Source organism: Blennius ocellaris (assembly GCF_963422515.1).
Source record: "Blennius ocellaris genome assembly, chromosome: 22".
NCBI classification, from domain to species: Eukaryota; Metazoa; Chordata; class Actinopteri; order Blenniiformes; family Blenniidae; genus Blennius; species Blennius ocellaris.
Window position 1 is genome coordinate 9,865,030 of NC_137671.1, and position 16,912 is coordinate 9,881,941.

The 16,912-nt window shown below is 41.3% G+C and overlaps 2 protein-coding genes across 3 annotated transcripts in view; one reads left to right on the top strand and one right to left on the bottom strand.

Annotated features, from left to right (window-relative positions):
• Window positions 1-219: 219 nt before the first annotated feature.
• On the bottom strand, window positions 220-10,819 carry fgl2a (fibrinogen-like 2a). Of its 2 annotated transcripts, none has more exons than XM_080518077.1 (5): window positions 9,992-10,819; window positions 8,986-9,190; window positions 4,453-4,672; window positions 2,767-2,937; window positions 220-2,411 (listed from the first exon to the last, which is right to left on the bottom strand). In XM_080518077.1, exons 1-5 carry the CDS (start codon window positions 10,598-10,600, stop codon window positions 2,096-2,098), a joined length of 1,521 nt encoding a protein of 506 aa, XP_080374203.1. In that variant the 5' UTR covers window positions 10,601-10,819; the 3' UTR covers window positions 220-2,095. The 2 variants fall into 2 exon arrangements, with proteins under 2 accessions (XP_080374203.1, XP_080374202.1); XM_080518076.1 differs by having other exon boundaries at window positions 4,453-4,675.
• A 2,430-nt stretch (window positions 10,820-13,249) lies between these two features.
• Window positions 13,250-16,912, top strand: part of ccdc146 (coiled-coil domain containing 146) — a gene marked incomplete at its 5' end in the record, with an annotated part of 31,520 nt that continues 27,857 nt past the window's right edge. Inside the window, 4 exons of the mRNA XM_080518591.1 lie at window positions 13,250-13,302; window positions 13,424-13,499; window positions 15,232-15,314; window positions 16,206-16,421. Of these exons, the coding sequence (XP_080374717.1) occupies window positions 13,250-13,302; window positions 13,424-13,499; window positions 15,232-15,314; window positions 16,206-16,421 (428 nt within the window). The remainder of the gene's footprint in view (window positions 13,303-13,423; window positions 13,500-15,231; window positions 15,315-16,205; window positions 16,422-16,912) is intronic.

The following is a 16,912-nucleotide window of genomic DNA, read 5'->3' on the forward strand; positions in this document are numbered from 1 at the left end:
TGAAGGAATGGAGCACACACTTCTTGTGGCCCTTGCGCCGGACGCTTCATTCCCAAAGCAGAAGCCCTCTGTTATTGCTCATGCGTCTGCTCCTCCTGAGTCCCAGTGCATAGATGAGGTAAGACTCATGCATTTAGTTTTTTTAGCATCATGATAAACATACTATGTCAGTCAGAAACATTTACTCTTAAATATTCAAGAACATTTCTGAAAACTGTATTGTATTTAAATCAATTTATTTTTCCCAACAGTCACCACAAAGTGTTTTATATAAAAATGAATGATTTAAGCTTGAAATCATAACATGGATAAGCAAAAAAAAAAAAGCTTTTTATTAACTCGATCACCACAGACAGTAAACAGACATTTAGGTCACAGTCCGACAGTTTGGCCATTAATCTTCTGTGAAGTTGATATGAACTCAGCCTTTCATTGATTTCCTTTATTGAGTCAACGCTTCATTAACCCATTTGTTATGGGCATGCAAAAACTTTCCCTTCATTGTTATCGGCATCATTTAGCCCAGGTTTATAGATGGAAAACACTTTACATTTCTCATCATGGATACTCATGCTGAACTTCTCTTTCTTTTTTTTTTTGCGCTTTTTCATTAATCCAATACAGAAGGTACTTCCTAAGATGAGCAGGCAATTATATGATTCTGAATGCCAGACACTGCAATCTACACAGCCTCGTTTGGCTACTTCAACTTTATTCATTTTAAATATTAAAAAAAGTGCATGGCAATTGAGTATGAACAATAGAAAAGATTATTGTGGAACACACACCAAGCTCCAAATATGTATGCATTTACTATGGACTGTCACGTATCACAGTCTTCAGCACTGTTCAAATATCAACAATCATTAGACTTTGTACTGCATGAGCTATACATTATATAAAACTTATCATACCTCACAAAGTAAAATAAATACTGTACACATCCTCAGGGTGAAACATCCCTTCCCATCTTTTCCTTTCACAGTGTGTACAAAATGGATTAAATGGTGCTATACAGCTTCCTAACATTAGATAGCAGTATTGTACAAATGGTGGGTGGTGAGTCAAGGAGGATTTTACCAATAAAAACTGCTGTGTGGCTTCCAGAGACCTGCAGTGGTTCAGTGCTTCCAGCAGTGTCCTGTTCCCTGGCTCCTGTCAGGGAGAATTTACTAAAGCATCAATAATGCAGTGTGTATAGGGGGGGGGGGGATTATCTAAAAGAAATTTGTCTCGGGCCGCATATTTATACCAGGATGTTTTATATGGTGTCCAATCATGATACATTTGCAAACTGTCACAGTGTAATTAAATAAATGACACTGAGTTTTAACTTGCACACAGCTTCCTAAAGAGTGATATACGTTATTGCCTGAACCTTTTTTCTTCTTTTCTTTTTTTTTGAAACAGTTTGACTCTGACCCAGCTTGCAGTCTTTCACAATGAATTCGAGACCCACTCCAAAGTGTATCATCAGCTCTCATATACCTCACTTGAGTGGCTGCTGTTAATTATAAAATCATTTACAGCAGAGAAAATGATAGCTCATTAGCTTTTACTACTCGTATGTGCTGTGCTGTGTCCCAGCTGGGTTTATTGCGGGAGGCAGCAGGACAGAAAGTGGAGAAATGTCAGAGACCAGAGAAAAATCTCTCATGGTAACCCACCGTATAATGTTATGGCTCCTGTAGGAGGCTGGCCTTTACACCTCCAGTGTGTGTGTGTGAATTTGTGTATATCTTATTTTTTTATTAGTCCATCTTTGTTCATAGTCCATTGTCTTTTATTATCAATCTGAAGGCCAACACTCACTACAGTGGAAAAACAAAATAACACACTTCAATTTTTCCTAAATGTAGTTTTTTTTTGGTTGTTGTTGTTTTTACTGCATTCAAACTGTCTATAGGGTTTCTAATCGTTACCGGTGTACACATACACAAGGGTAAATGTGTGCAAATGGATGTATGTAAATGTGAATACATGTATATGTATGAGTGCTCGAGTCTTTATGTACTTGTTCTTCCGTTTTCTTTGTCTTCCGGATTTGCCGCCTCGCTGTCTGCCTGACTATTCTCCAAATATTTACCCATCCTGTTTAAGGAGCGTAGTTCTTGGGTCGAATCATCATCTTGACTGTTTTGAAGGCCTGCCGGTAGTTGGTCGGGTAGTACTCTGTCGACATGTTGTGCCACGTTCCCCAGAAGATCCCGTTCCTGACACCCTTGTACCGCTTGTGGTAGTACTTCCCGTTGAGGTTGGCCGACATGCAGGCGTCGAACCACCAGCCGGAGCTGTAGTAGGACCCGCAGTTTCCGGACGGGTACATGTCATTGTCGCGATCGGGCGTAGAGAAGAACTTCTGGTCATGGTTGAAGTGCTTGTTGAAACTTATCGCATTCCCAGCTGTCCCGCTGCAAGCAGAAATAGCAGTATGAGATATAGTTTGTATTGACGCACAATCTTTGCTGGTGGTTGCTGTTTTCTAGGGTCAGTGGGTAAATTGCCTATACCTGCTCCTCATAGAGACCACACCACTATCAATGTGCTCCTTACTGTTTCCGCACTATCTTGTGGTGTAAACATGTATTGTAATACTGAACCGGTTTATTTTAGTATGTACAGCAGCAGCACATCACGAAATTGTCTTTGAGATGAAATGGCTGCTGTTTTGTTTCATTCAGGCATATTATTTGGGGGGGAAATCGATTTCCATTATATGAAAATAGTTTCACAAACAACAGAGCCAACACAAAAATAATAAAGTACCTGTATCCGCTGATAGACAGCCGGTAGCGGAGGAACTCGTTGGACACATAGAACTGGTCGTACTTCGCATACTCCCGGACGCCCTCAAAGTCCTCCAGCTCGATACGCAGAATCATATCTTTAGCCTTTGTCAGCAAATGGATGTGGTCGTTGCCCAACCAGAACTCCCCTCTGCCATAGGCAAGGGTGTAAAAGCACAAGAGAATAGAAGAAAGGAGAACGTCAGGCATGGTATATAAACAAGCTCATAAACATGATCACTAGGTGAGACTGTGGACACTGTAATTCAAATAAAATGTACTTTTGCTCTTATACGAGAGAACATGCAAGGATATGCAAAGGGAGAGTACGGTGACAGTGTCAAATCAATAAAGAAGATATTATTCTTTTTGATGGAAGTATTGCTGCAACTGCGGGCATTGTTATCAAGTAGCTTCCAAGGACTTTTACAACTAGAAAGTACAAGAAAAGAAAGATGACGAAAATTCGCCAAATTTTCGATAGTAGCAATGATAGATTTAAAAACAGATGGCTCCTTTTTCTCTATTGTAACTATGTTCTGTCTGGTTAATATATATGTTCATGTCTTGTGTTGTATCTATAAGCATTTTATTTTGTAATTAGTGATTGATGAATGCACTGAGTTCTCTGTGATAGCAACGGTAAAAACCAGGTGCTAAGGAATTATTGATCAAGTGTATTGCATTAAGTCCTCCCAATAATCAGATTTTTGGCAAACTGGGACACTTTCATGAAGAAGAAAAGAAAGTGCGGTATTATGGTGTGTGTATTATTACTGTGTGTACTACAATGCATTCCTGATTGAATAGTTAGATGGTGATTTTGATTGAGTTAAAAGAAAAAAATCAAAATCCAATTAGTTGCCCACAGTAGTGGAGCAGTGGTTTGCAAGTCGAAGATTATCCTGCAGTTTAAAAAACAAGACAAGTGCTTAGGGTAATTTTTTTTAATGAATATTAATTGATTTTGAAACGTTTTGTTCTTCTTTCCCTGCCGCTGAAGCGTCAACATCTGTGTTGACAGGCCAGCTGACAAACACACTGTAGTACTTTACAATCATGAACTCAATTTTGGGAGGCAAAGAAAAAAGAATTCATTCTATATAGTCTTTTTTTTTTTTTTTTGCTTCAAAAACCTGCACCATCACTGGCCCGAGGGAAAAGCAGTGAGGTTTCTAGGTCTGTGTATCGCCTGTTTTTCACTATTAAAAAGGTACTTTAGCACTTCAGTAATGCTTTTCCAGCACAGAGTTGAGCTTCAAATATTGGATCCAGCAAATCCCATAGTACATCTTCGTGAGATCTTTTAATATGTCTTCTTGTTAAATGCCTCACATTAAAGTAGATGGAGTATCAAGCGTACATTTTATTAACCTTGATTTAAAAAGGGCTGTTTCTCTTGAACATTAGGGAGGCTTCCACTGTCACACAGTGTGAGCTACCATCAGTGGTGGCAGAGGAAAAGTCCATCATATATCTCTTTTATGGTTCTGGTTGACCTCCATTCTCTCCTGTTTATGGTTATGTGGCGTCTCAGTCCCATATATTGTATACGTACTGCAGGGGATGCACGTTTCTAGTAAGTTTTGACTCTTAAATCCACAACTTCCCCCATTAGCTTAACCATGTTATGGCATCAACAAACTGTAGGACTTAAAGTATATACCTGAGGTTTCCAAAGCCCTTCTTGTACTCGGCCCAGGTGCGATTGAAGCTGACAGACCCATTGAGCCGCTGCTGTATCACTGTCCAGCCTCCTCCGAAGGACTCCATGTCACAGAAAACCTCGAACGTGCCGTTGCGGGGATCAGGAGTCACCTGATACACATCGTTCCTTTTCGCCTCCAGGACACTGTAGTCCGAACAATCCCGGGGGGCTAACATAACTGCTGGGTGTCGACAAGAAAGACAGAAAGAGCAGCAGCTTTAAAAGGATGCTATTGGATCCTATTCAATCTCGTCTTTTCACTTTGGGCTGGCATTTTTCTCTGCCTGAAATAGACCGTAATAGAAACTGTCCCCGAGGCTTAGGAAGAGTGGAAAAAAGAAGATGAAAATGAAAAATGAAATAAGTTAGTTGAAAAATCCTGATTTAACCATTGTGGAGGTTTTCATCCCTGGTATAATTTCCTTGGAATGCTGTAAAGCTTCAAACAGTTCAAAAAGCTTTTTTGCAACTATAAGTTTCTCCTGGACTTAATTGAATATAAGCTTAGTTTTAAAAACTATGATCCCCCTCAGTAGTATCTTCAAAAATTAATGGCATGCTGCCAACATGAGAGTTAAGTAAGGTGCAAGATGAAGGTGATCAAAGTGTGTAACCTTGCCATGTGCTGCACCGCAGGCGCATCACACACCATCGCTACTTTTTCGTCTCTCTTGCCCTGTTTCCTTTTACAAATGTCTTCGACCTCTCACTCCCGTCTCCTGTGTCGCATTGCAGGTCACAGACTCAAACCTACACCAAAGTCCAAAAGGCCCCTGTCAGTTAGCATTTGGGAACTGAAAGGAACAGACTTGTCAAAACGTGGGAAAGTGTAAAACTGGATTAGAGAGGCGTACCCCCCTTCCTGCACATTCTCACCTTGGGTCTAAATCACCCTGACATTGGGCAGGCAGCTTGCGGACTCCCTCAGACTTTATTCGATGCGCTCCATTGCTGATACAGTTTCGTCATACCGTTAAATCTGTTTAGTGGGAGGGAAGATTAGACTTGATCTTGGTAGCGGGACCCGTGCTAAGTGAATAGGGCCAGACACCAGGTTTAGAGAGCTGAAGTCTAGACTGAAGAGTGTTGGTGAAGTGGAAAGAACTGCCAATGTGATGCTCCCATAATGAAAAGTCAAGACTTAACATACTAAATGGTGCACAGAATAAAAGGACGACGCATGCCATTTGCTTCCCCATGACTCCAGACATATATGACATTTCCATGCAACATCGCCGAGTGCTTCAGGTGTAAAGTGGCTGCAGATGGTAAATCGCTCCATATGGAAAGCAGCCTGAGCACCGAGCGTGAGCTGGAAATGCACCCTTGTCACGTTAACGGCTTTGTCGGCATTTGGCATTCAAAGTATTGACCTGTAAATTCTTTTCAGTGTCCCTCTCGCTTCGAGTGTCTGACTGCAGTTCCTCCACTTCACATCTTTCTCCATACATGTTTCCCAGCTATCTGACCAGGGAGACACTATCCCCAAAGAGACAAGGGCCGTCTCAATATGAATGCCTCTGGCAGTGAGCCTGACCTAAATAACTCTGATATCAACCACTCACTGATGCCGAAAGGACTGCTGGCTGATTGGCTGTTCGACTGCTGAGTTAAATTAATGGTTGATTCATCAGAAGAGCAACGACGTCAATCGTGTCTGCAGACAAGGCATTCACAGCACAGGGCATTGTAGTTGCCATACGATTTGTATGTTAATGCTCAAGTGCTGAGAAGTAGTGCGAGGTTGATTTAGGCTGAAACTCCACAGAGGGAAATCACTGCGATTGGATGAGTCACTAAAACTTCAGCTCATGCCCATTATGTTTTCCAATCTTACCATCACATTACCACAACGATTCGCTAACCTCCACAAAGCTCCAAATTTATCCCAAACCATGTTATTTCTTTTTCAAACCACAACAACAACAACAACAAAGAAACAATTGTGTGATTGATAAGTGAACTGTGAGTGATGAGTCAGAGGCAGAAATGCATGCTGTTCGTAGATAATGTCTGGACACCTCGTGTGCGTGACTACTTAAATACCACATTCCTTTTTTTTTGGGGTTCAAACCAAAAAAATTATTTTGGTTAAAATACGATCACTTTTATCATGAAGGTTTTCCTCGCCTCGTGACAAGGGAGGAAGTGTGTTGAAAGTGATAGTAGAGTATAATCTTCCCCTAAAAAGACAGCTTGAATTTAAGACAGTTGTTCAATTCTGACAGAGAGAAACTCATCAAAAATGAAAACATGCTGCTTTTATAGGAAACTGTGTGCCACCACATTTGTAGATGAATAGTTGCCGGCTGAGGACTGAGCGCCAATTCAGCTTTGTTATAAGAGAGTTAATGTAGCTGAACAGTAACATGAATAGCTGTCTGTTCACCTCAAGGCCAGAGTAAAAGTAAAGATTAGTGCTGGCAATGGGAAAAAGGGGCCGGGAAAATGGGGTTGAAAATAAATGCTTATAGCACATCAAGGGGTAATGCTTGTCTTTATTGTGCAGGGATATTATAAATTTGTTTTATCTATATCCTTAAAACATTTATTTAAAGACTTGACTACAGTTGGATAGCTTCATAGTTGAGCCACAAATCAGCACAGGCATTTGAACATGAATTGCCTCATGACAGATTCTCGACATGTTGACAAATAACCAGTAAATACTTTTCAATGCAAGTACTTCTCAGCAGGGAGAACATCTGGAAGCGAGAGAAAAATGTAATTGCGTAATAATGTGAAGTTGTATGAGGATTACGAGGTAAGAAAAAGGCTTTCTTAAATGTAAAAACATATTGTCATTATAGTTTGAGGTGAATGTTTGTGAAACTGCAGTCAATTCTCGAGTTAATGGCTGATTTCCTTTCCTTGTAAACTGACGTCACATGCCAATCGGCACAATTTTTCGACTCGAGGCAGAATAATTTGCCAGTTTGTGACATCAACACGACAGGATGGCACACAAAGACAAGTGTTTCTGACCCTCTGTGCCATCGACAAGTACTGTACTGTCAGTAAGATAGTGAGAGCACACATTACTCCTCGCGGTGTTAGCAAGAGATAATGAGAGCAAGTCGTTTTATGCAGCAATGAGTGCTCAAGAGCATGACCTCAAGAAGAAGAGAGGTGGAGTGACTGAGTCAAAGAGAGCGCGAATTAAAGAGAATGTGAGACAGTGAGAGTTAGGGCAAGAAAAGACAGAATATGAAATGGCGTGGAGAAATGAAGAGGGGGTACAGATGCTCTGTGGATAAGCGCATGAGGGGTGAAATGACAGAAGCTGAAGGAGAATTTTGAAGGAGAAAGAGGCAAGTTAAAGGGAGAAGCAGACGCTGATGAGAAAGGGATGAATTTCCCTTCACACTACTGTCCCAGCTAATCTACTTAGAAATAAGCTCACATCTGTTTTCCACATAAAAGCCCCCAATATAGTTTCACATTCACTCGTGCAGCGTCAGGACTCGCTTTCAGACTGAAAAGTGTCTCGCAATTCGACTGTGCTCTCATCCAAATAAGCTTTCGCTTTTGGTGTAAAGCTGGATGTTTGTTATGCTTAGCCAGTTTGCAATCCCCCCCGATGGGTTTAATTTTTTTTTTGTACTTTTTAGATCTTGTTTTTGTAAAAAAGTACAGACCATTCTCTCGATAGGTGCTAAATATCTGCCTCTTTCTTTTTTCTTTTTCTTTTCGAGTTTCTGCATATCGAGAAGAGTAGAGGGTTAGAGCCCTTGAATTATATAAGACATTGCAAGAATTTCACAATTGGCTGTAATTGTCATATTGCATCACATAGTTATTTCATATTGTTATAGCTGCACTGACCCTACTGCTCTACTGTAACAATGTAATATGAGAACTTTTTGAAGGTATTCAGTTGATGGAAAATTCCCTTTCTCAGTATATACCCTGCATTATGTAATATTGTTCATATCGGTAATGGAGAAGGCATGTTGCAACTAAGGTCACTCTTATTTCAGGAACATTTCATTTCCCATTTCCCAGAAGAAGTGGCCTCTTTGGGTGAAGGTGACCACCCGGATTTGATTGTACCAGTGTACACTCAGGAATGATTGAATAGGTCTGGTGCCAGCAGATTCAGCTCGCAGCAACCCCAAACTGCCAGACTTATTTTGGTGCCCGAGTTTCATTACCATAACAACATCCGAGGTGATTTCATGGGAGTGGAAAGGAATAAAGAAAGGCTTTCTGGATGATGCTCAGGAGGATTAGAAAAAAAATACATTTGAGGGAGAAAAAAGAGGAGACACATCTATGAGAAACGCAAGATAGGACAGAATACACTATAACACAATAGAAAAAACACATTTCTCTTCGCCTGGAAGCCCGTATAGCTAGACTGCGGTGATGTAGAGGGCTTACAAAGATGAAGGCATAAGAATGGAGCAAAAAGATAACGGGACTAACAGATTAGAGGATTCGGGATCACAATGCAAAGAATGCTAGCAAACTAATCTTTGTCAAACTTACATTGAGGGGCGTTCTTTACCGCACATGCGGTGGTGCAGCTGGAGCTGAGCTTGTTGACCACTCCAGAGATGTTCTCCACCCGTCTGTCCACCATTGCCTGCATGTTGTCCATGTTGAGCAGGCTGAGTCCCTCCAGGCGACCCTGCAGAGCTGAAATCTGGCTCCTGGCATTGCGCAGGCTGGCTGACATCCTATTCAGCTTTACCTGAGAAAGGCCAGATAGGATGTGAAGGTAATTATTTTGGCACGTAATACAAAGCAGGTGGCTGACTGAAATCACCGGCCTGCATCATTGTTTTAGATGCAAATTTGAATTTTAGACTGGAAACAAGGGCCGTGTGATAGTTGGCCACCTGCCAGAGGGGCTGTGAGAGTCAACAGGCTTACCAGACAGCAAAGATTTACTGCCATTTGGCCACTGTCTATTGCTGATTCCACACCCTGTTTACAATACCGGGAATCTTTTCCCGGTGGATTGTTGCCAGATACGACGATACAAGTCTTTTTGACGTTTGGTCAGTTTACATTCCAGCTGGGTGCATTTCACAGGGCCACATATTACATGGCACTGTACCCAAAGTGCTTGATTATACAGCACAGTCCAATTAGTCTGTCCACATCACTCTCTCCAATATTTGCAAAATACTGACTAATTTTATTGACTGACTAACAAATTATAACTTCAATTAATTGGCATTGTTTTGATGAAAATGGAAGAAATGGTGCATTGCCACTGTGACATTGTTTGTATTACCATAAATAGTGTATGTGCATACAGGAAATGTATAGGGTCTTTTGCACAATGAGAATTATATTGACTTCATCCTATGCTTTTTTTTTTCTTCCGGTGAATATGTTGATTTTATTTCATTTACTTGTGATAGATTCAAAATTCAGATATATTTTTTTAATACTGGTCCCTTTTTGCATTTAACAAATCATTTTTCTGAAACAGTGGAAATCTTACAATTTTTCAAATCAGTCTGAACAGAACTTTGCATCTTACCTGCATGCCTTGCATTGTGCTCGGGCTTGATGTTATTTTCCCAAATATGGAACCTTGTCCTGGTCCAGTACCCTCCAGAGAACCTCCAAAAATCATCCCATCTCCCCTCTCTTCTTGACTGGTTCCAACTTGGACCTCCTGTCCCCTCAAGTCCAGCCTCACTTCTTTCCCAGAATCTCGCTGGATTGGGATCTGTCCCTGGTCTGCCTGCTGATGTCCAATAGCCCCATTGCCCCGTGCCCCACGGCACTCCTGGCACCCGCTTTTCAGCTTGTTCACCACCTCCTTCAGGCTCTGCAGCTCCTTCATTGTCTTCTCCAGCAGCCTGAACTGCTTGGGCAGCTGGATGGTGAGAGGAGGCAAGGTGAGCTGATAGGGGCAGTCCTCCCCTTCGTCTGCCCCGGAGCTCCCGCACTGGCCCGAGGGTCGAAGTTTGATGGGGCAGGAGGAGGAGGAGGCGACACCAGAATCAGATCCCAAGTTGTAGGGTCCTCGAGCATCCCATCTCTGGTGAGAGTTAACCGGAAAGTCTGCAGCCCGGCTGATTCGTGGCACCAGAGTGGCCATGAGCAGCAGAGAGGCACAAGCGCAAAGCACAAATGTCCTCATTTTTTTTTTCTTCCTGAAACTTGTAATCGAGATAAATGTGTGTAAAGCAAGTGAGTCCCAACTGCCTCTAATAATAACTTGAAGAGCAAATGCGTCTCGTACTGTGCGTATGTGTGTGTGCCTGCAGGTTGTCTGCAAGTATGAGAATGTGTATATGTGTCCAGAATGTTATTGGTTTAGGAGTGTGTGGATGAGTGCAGCCTGCAGGAGAGAGAGCGCGCAAGGGAACTGCCGCTGCCTCAGATAGCTGTGTCATTAATATCAGGACAAGTGAGGGAGGGAGGGAGGTAGAGAGCACGAGAGAGAGAGAGAGAGAGAGAGAGAGAGAGAGAGGGAGGGTGCTGAGTTAGAGAGGATGGGAGGGGCGGCTCTATTGCGTAATGCAAAGCACCGTATCAACAGCATTGTGAAAAACTATAGAGATGCAGACAGATTATGGAAGTGGTGGTGGGAGGGAGAGACAGAAAGATGGAGGGAGGGACAAAGAGAGAAAAGGTAGGTCCCTTTGCCCGCAGTCAGTGCTTCTGCCATCCTTTCCCTCGCGGAATTCAGCTCATTTCCCAGAAGAGTGAAATGACTCAGTGCACGATTCACTGGAACTATCCCCTCAACTGGCATTGTTCTTTTTTTTTTCTTTTTTCTTTGTTCTTTTTCATCTCCACACTTTGTTGCTTCATAGATTTTAGTCCACGCAAAAATTTAAAGCCTTGCTGAAAACACTGAATCACCTCCCAACGTCTCTAAATTAGGCTCTGGTGGGCACAATTACTGTGAAATCCATGGTGTAGCCAGCAGCAATGAAAGGGAAGGCTTGTTTGAATTTGTATAAACAACCTGTTTGGCGTGGCTGGCTGAGAATGTCACAAATTAACTACAAGACTCATTAAAATTTGTGGCCCTTAGAGCTGACACTTTTTTTAAAATATTAAGCACCTGCTGATACTCTGTCTTAATCACATAAATATTTTTTTCTACCATAATATACCAGTGTACACTTAACTCCTCGAAAGCCCCTCCAATTCACATAAGACATAATCGATGTGCAAGTGATTCACGAGTCAAACACCTGCATCGAGACTTGGAGTTGCCCTTTGGAGTTTTCTCGTGGATGAAGAAAAGTTTTGTTTATATGCAGTGTTTTTGCACCATAACACTTGACACGCATCCTTGACATTTAACTAAAGTGTTACATGCAAGTTCTTCATAAACTTGTTCTATGTTTACATCCACATTTAAGGTTGGCTATGCTCTTTCTCAAGGAGTTGGCAGATGCTTGAATGGGTGCAGGACCTCGGCCCACACACTTATCTGAAAGCACATTGGGTTTAAACTTGTCTTGTTTTTTGGTTTTTTTTTTGTTAAATATCTTCTTCTGTATGATTCCATCTAGCTTCATGAGTACAGTCCAGTAGTATTCATCAGCTGATTGGTGTCATTCGGAGTCTTTCCTGAGCACATGCCGTGTTGAGTAAGAAAACTGTGGACTGGCTATAGACACATCTTTCTGTAGTATGAGAAAAATATGTTAATTCAAAAACAGTTTTACCAGTAAAAGGCACGTTACACCTGCAACATGTCACTAAGGAAGATGCAAAGCAGCCTTTTTTTAACCCCAAGATTATTCACCCGTGCAACTCTACCCGCCTTGAGTTCTGTCACTGTGAATATCATTAAGTGAAGCTGCTCTTTATTTGTGCCGCCTAATGGTCTTCTTGGAATACATTTGAGTGGAAATGAAGGGAAATGGGACATTCTGACTGTGAAAACTGGTACAAATAAACAAAGTATGGGGAGTTTGTCACACTTAGGTCATTACACTTATTTTCTATTTTTGTGGGGTATGGACTTGAGCTTTTTGTTCTCACAGAAAACATTACTTTCACCTTTTAAATCCTCAATTAGGAAATCATATAGAAATGTACACGACTGAGCTGGATTTGTACAATAGGTGCTATTCGTAGATGATTTGACTTGGCAGGAATATGACTATTAAATATGTACTAAAACCTTCATGCTCATGATACCATTAGGGACTGGTTTATGAATTGTTATTCTCAATATTTACCATTGCAAAGGAATATTCGAACCATTATTAACGGAGAAATGGACAATGCAGTTGGTTTTGTGTGACAACAGGATATCCTGTGGTCACTCCTAGTAATTTTATAATGGTACTAATTGAAATTGGGCTCATTGTAAATTGATGTAATTAGATGATTTCATGGTGTTTTATTGAATTGAATGAAAGCTATTTCATTTCCATTTCCGCAGAAAAAACCCTCATACAGTCACTTCCTCGCTGGATATTAACCTACTTGAATTATCATTATAATACCGAGTGTTCATTAACTTGCGCTGTATTATTTGGTGTGTGTGGGTTGTTTTAGTGTTTGTGTTATTGATAACTGAGGGAGGTTTAGTTGGATTTCCATGAATATTCCGGGATGTGATACACGTTGCGACCATGTTGTATTCGTGATGAAGTGACACAGTTTCAGAAATTGATGACGTCCACAGAAGTGGCTTGAAGCCTGAATGGAGGAGTTCTCCAGAAAGGAAGACATTGCAGCACAAAAAAAACCGGCTCCTAACAAAGTGATTCAATCTGGCTCTAGGCTCTGCTCCAATTGAAACAGTCAATATGAGGACATGAAGGTGGAGACAGAGAGCAAGATAGTGGATCTGTCATCACGCGCCGGAATGTGGGGCTTTGCCTCGTGGCGATTGTCATTAGTTTCTCCCTCAGGGTGTGGAGTATTAAAGCCTACAGTATCTTTGTGTTACAGATTCTGCATATCTGCTGCACTCCACGCTTATTTTCAGGCAAGGCTTTGGTTCTGTACCGCAGCACAGATCACATGCTGGCTCGTGCAAACGGTCAGGGGGAGAAACTGGGCAGGTATGCGGGTCCACGTGTCGGCATAAATATCTTCCAGTGATTGTCTGTATCTCACTTCAGAGATGGTTTTCCACATGTGGGCCTCATGCAACCACTCCATAAAAAAACACCCATAGAGTTAACAACTGAAGATAACTCTTGGCAGCAGAATTACAGGGGCTGCCTGAAACTGCTTCAGGCTGTAGCTTTCAGATAAATGCCCCGTGCGCAGCCAGCAGGTTTGTCCCATCACAGATGTCATTTTGCGAGAAAGAACACAAATCTGACTTTTCTATGCTCAGTTATTTTCATATCAATCAAATCTGAATTGTACGTGTCACTGCCGCTGTTACAGAGACTGTTTATGGTGAGAGAATGTGACACTGAACTTTTTTTTTTTTTTCCCTTGTAGTGGTGTGACCTTGAGTGACTGAGCTGCTACAGCATCAGAATAACACAATATTAACAAGGGCGCTAATCTCGATCATTCCCAATGTCCATATTGCTGTCCTTTCAGCCCTTGGGACGTGGTTGGGAGCTTGTAAATACTTTCAACAATAGCCAGATAAGCAACAGAATGGGATGAATCTAAAAACATAATCAGCCATCCCTAATGCTTAAAGCCAGGAGGAGATATCAGTCTGCATATGTCTGCGTGTGCGTGCACAATCAAAAAGGTTTATGTGCGTTCATCGCTGTTAGATTTCTCACTTACACCATCCAAACCCGAGATATCCCCGGTCCTGCAGCTCTTTGATACAGACACGGCTATCCCTCATTACTTCGTACTCGACCAACCTGGTTCTGGAGATAAGAGGGGAAACAACACCTGTCCTCTGTTTCTATCACTGTTAGAACTCCGCTGGCTAGGAGAGAAATTTCACCACTCTTGTAGATAATTTCTCCTCTGCAATTGCTTTTAACCTGATATCTTTGTCTCTGCCGTGTTTTGTTTTGTTTTCCTCCCGAAAGTTTCACTGTCGTATGTCTTGGGGTTTTTTTTTCTAATCCCACCCAGCTCATATAAGTCAGGGATAATGGAACTTGTGATCTTGCTCTTGTGAGTCCTTATCAATACATATGGGCACGTTTTCAAGGGGTGGTCGTCCTCTTTTGAGTTTGCAGTTAGTGGGATGTTTGTTATTTTTTTTCTCCTGATCTTGATGAGGGTGTTTTGATTTGGTGATAGCTCACTTGGGTAAAACCCCTTTTTCTGGCATCAGAAGACCAGGCTTTGCCTTGATCAAGCACATTTTATGTTAGCAAGCACTGACAGATAAAAATAAGTTATTTAGCAACACTGGCTGTATTTTTTGCATGTTAGAGCAGAAATAAGCTTTTTTATTAATATTATTTGTATGCATCATGAATACTAGAGTGTCTCATGATTTATCTTTCAATTTATCAAACCTAATTTTGTCACTAAATAACATTACAAAAGAAACCGCTTACTGGTCAGAAATGCATCTGATTCCAAGTAATTTTGCCTCACTGAATATTCAATCAGGAAAAATGCCAACAAGAGACGTTCACAGAATATGATATCCTATTAATATTTTAGCTTTTGTACGAGGTCTGGGCCAGATCAGAGACCCTGAAATAATGAAGCCTGAGCTGCTCAACTCATGCTTCCACCCAGATAGTCACTCACTCCGGAAACGTTTGGAACTATTGCTCGGTTTTTTTATTCCTCCTTGTTCTTCCTTTCAGGGCTATTTTACTTGTGATATTCCTGTTTTTGTGTGCATGTTAGTTATTGTCATCAGGCAAAATCAGCCGGACCAAAGCAGCCCAACTGAAATCCAGCTTCAGGCTTCTCCGCGACACTTTGAAAAGGTTGGTTATCCAATTTTTTTTTTTTAAATCAAATAAGTTCACATTTGTATTTTCCAGCTGTAGAATCAGTGACCACAAAGGTCCCAAGTACAGAGTTTCAAGATTCTCACACCTCCGTTCAGCTTTTTTGACAGCCAAAGTACTTCAGAAGCGTCCTTGAACTAGACTAAGCCCTTTATCACTTCCACTCCTGCTCGTCTCATATACCCTTGGAAAAAAAGAAAAATCACAGTGTAGATTCTGAAAAATGAAGTTGGATTTACTTTTCTCCCAGCGACTGGGATCAAAGATGTGCATATGTCTTAATAGTTGGGAAATTTATCCAAAGAAGTTTGAAAATGTCTCAAACACTTCAGCTGCTGCATAAGATGAGACGCTAGTCAATAAAACATCAAACCTACATTTTCAATTAGTTTCTGAATGATTGCGGGAAGAGTCTTTAAATGATCAAGGCACATGTTTTCAAGGTGAAATTAGTCTTCTAGAGACCAATTTGTCTACATTTTAGCAGAAATGTAAATGGAGGTTGTGTGAAGCCAAATGTTTATGAAGGGTATCCTAATTGTTTACATGCAATAAATGGTTTAACTCTGATTATTTGTACTTTATGTTTGCGACATTTCCGAAGGAATTTATTATTTTTCCATTATTTAATAAAATGTCAAAAATGTTGTGTGACACCATCCTATTCAAAAACAAGAAATCTGACATATCCTGATTGTAGAAACAATTTGATTGTTTTTTCCCAAAGGTTGAGAGGTCAAAAGAAAGAGCTGCAGTTCATTTATTTCATCGCAGACTTGATTTAAATGCATGTACAGTAAATTGGCCCAGCAGTCAGTGAATGCTGTCCAGAATACAACACGCCAAAATGGTAATTTCATCCAACAGTGCCCAGGACTCTGAGGTCCAGCGTCTGGGAGAGGCAAAGAGGTGTCGTGCTGAGCTGGAGAGGCTTCAGGCCGAGGTGGAGAGTACAGAGGAGCAGAGTCCCTCTGAGGAGGCTGAAAGTGAGGTCAAAGAACTGAGGCAACAGCTCCTCCAGGCATGCAATGAACTGAAGGCTGTCGAGGAGAGAGAGTACCAGACACAACACCAACTGAAATGGTGAGCTGTGGACATGCAGACATTAACACACCGTATTTCTTGCCCATCGCACACATTTATATTTTCAGTCAGGTATCGAATTAAATGCAAAAGAAATCAAATGCAATTCACTTTGATTCTGGCAATAAACACAGATTTACACAATTGTCATGTGTGTAACACCTATAACACATTTATATGTGTTATAGCACCTAACACATTTATATGTGTTATAGGTGTTACACACACACACACACACACACACACACACACACACACACACACACACAAACCACACATCTCTGAAAAAACCCCACACAGGAAAACAGAACAAAACACAGAAGTGAAAAGGGAGTGGTGTTGAAAGATATGCTGTATGCACACACTCACACACACACACACAGACACACGCACACACACACACGCACACGCACACGCACACACACTATTGGATACCATGTCGGTGCATTGCTCAACCTATTGCGTATTTCTTCACACTCACAGGAATAAAA

Coding starts and splice junctions, on each gene's coding strand:
- fgl2a (XM_080518076.1), bottom strand. CDS start 10,600: ATGAGGACATTTGTGCTTTGCGCTTGTGCCTCTCTGCTGCTCATGGCC. Junction 4,676..8,985: donor GGTAAAGAACGCCCCTCAAT/GTAAGTTTGACA, acceptor GTCGACACCCAG/CAGTTATGTTAGCCCCCCGG. Junction 2,412..2,766: donor CTGTCTATCAGCGGATACAG/GTACTTTATTAT, acceptor TTCTGCTTGCAG/CGGGACAGCTGGGAATGCGA.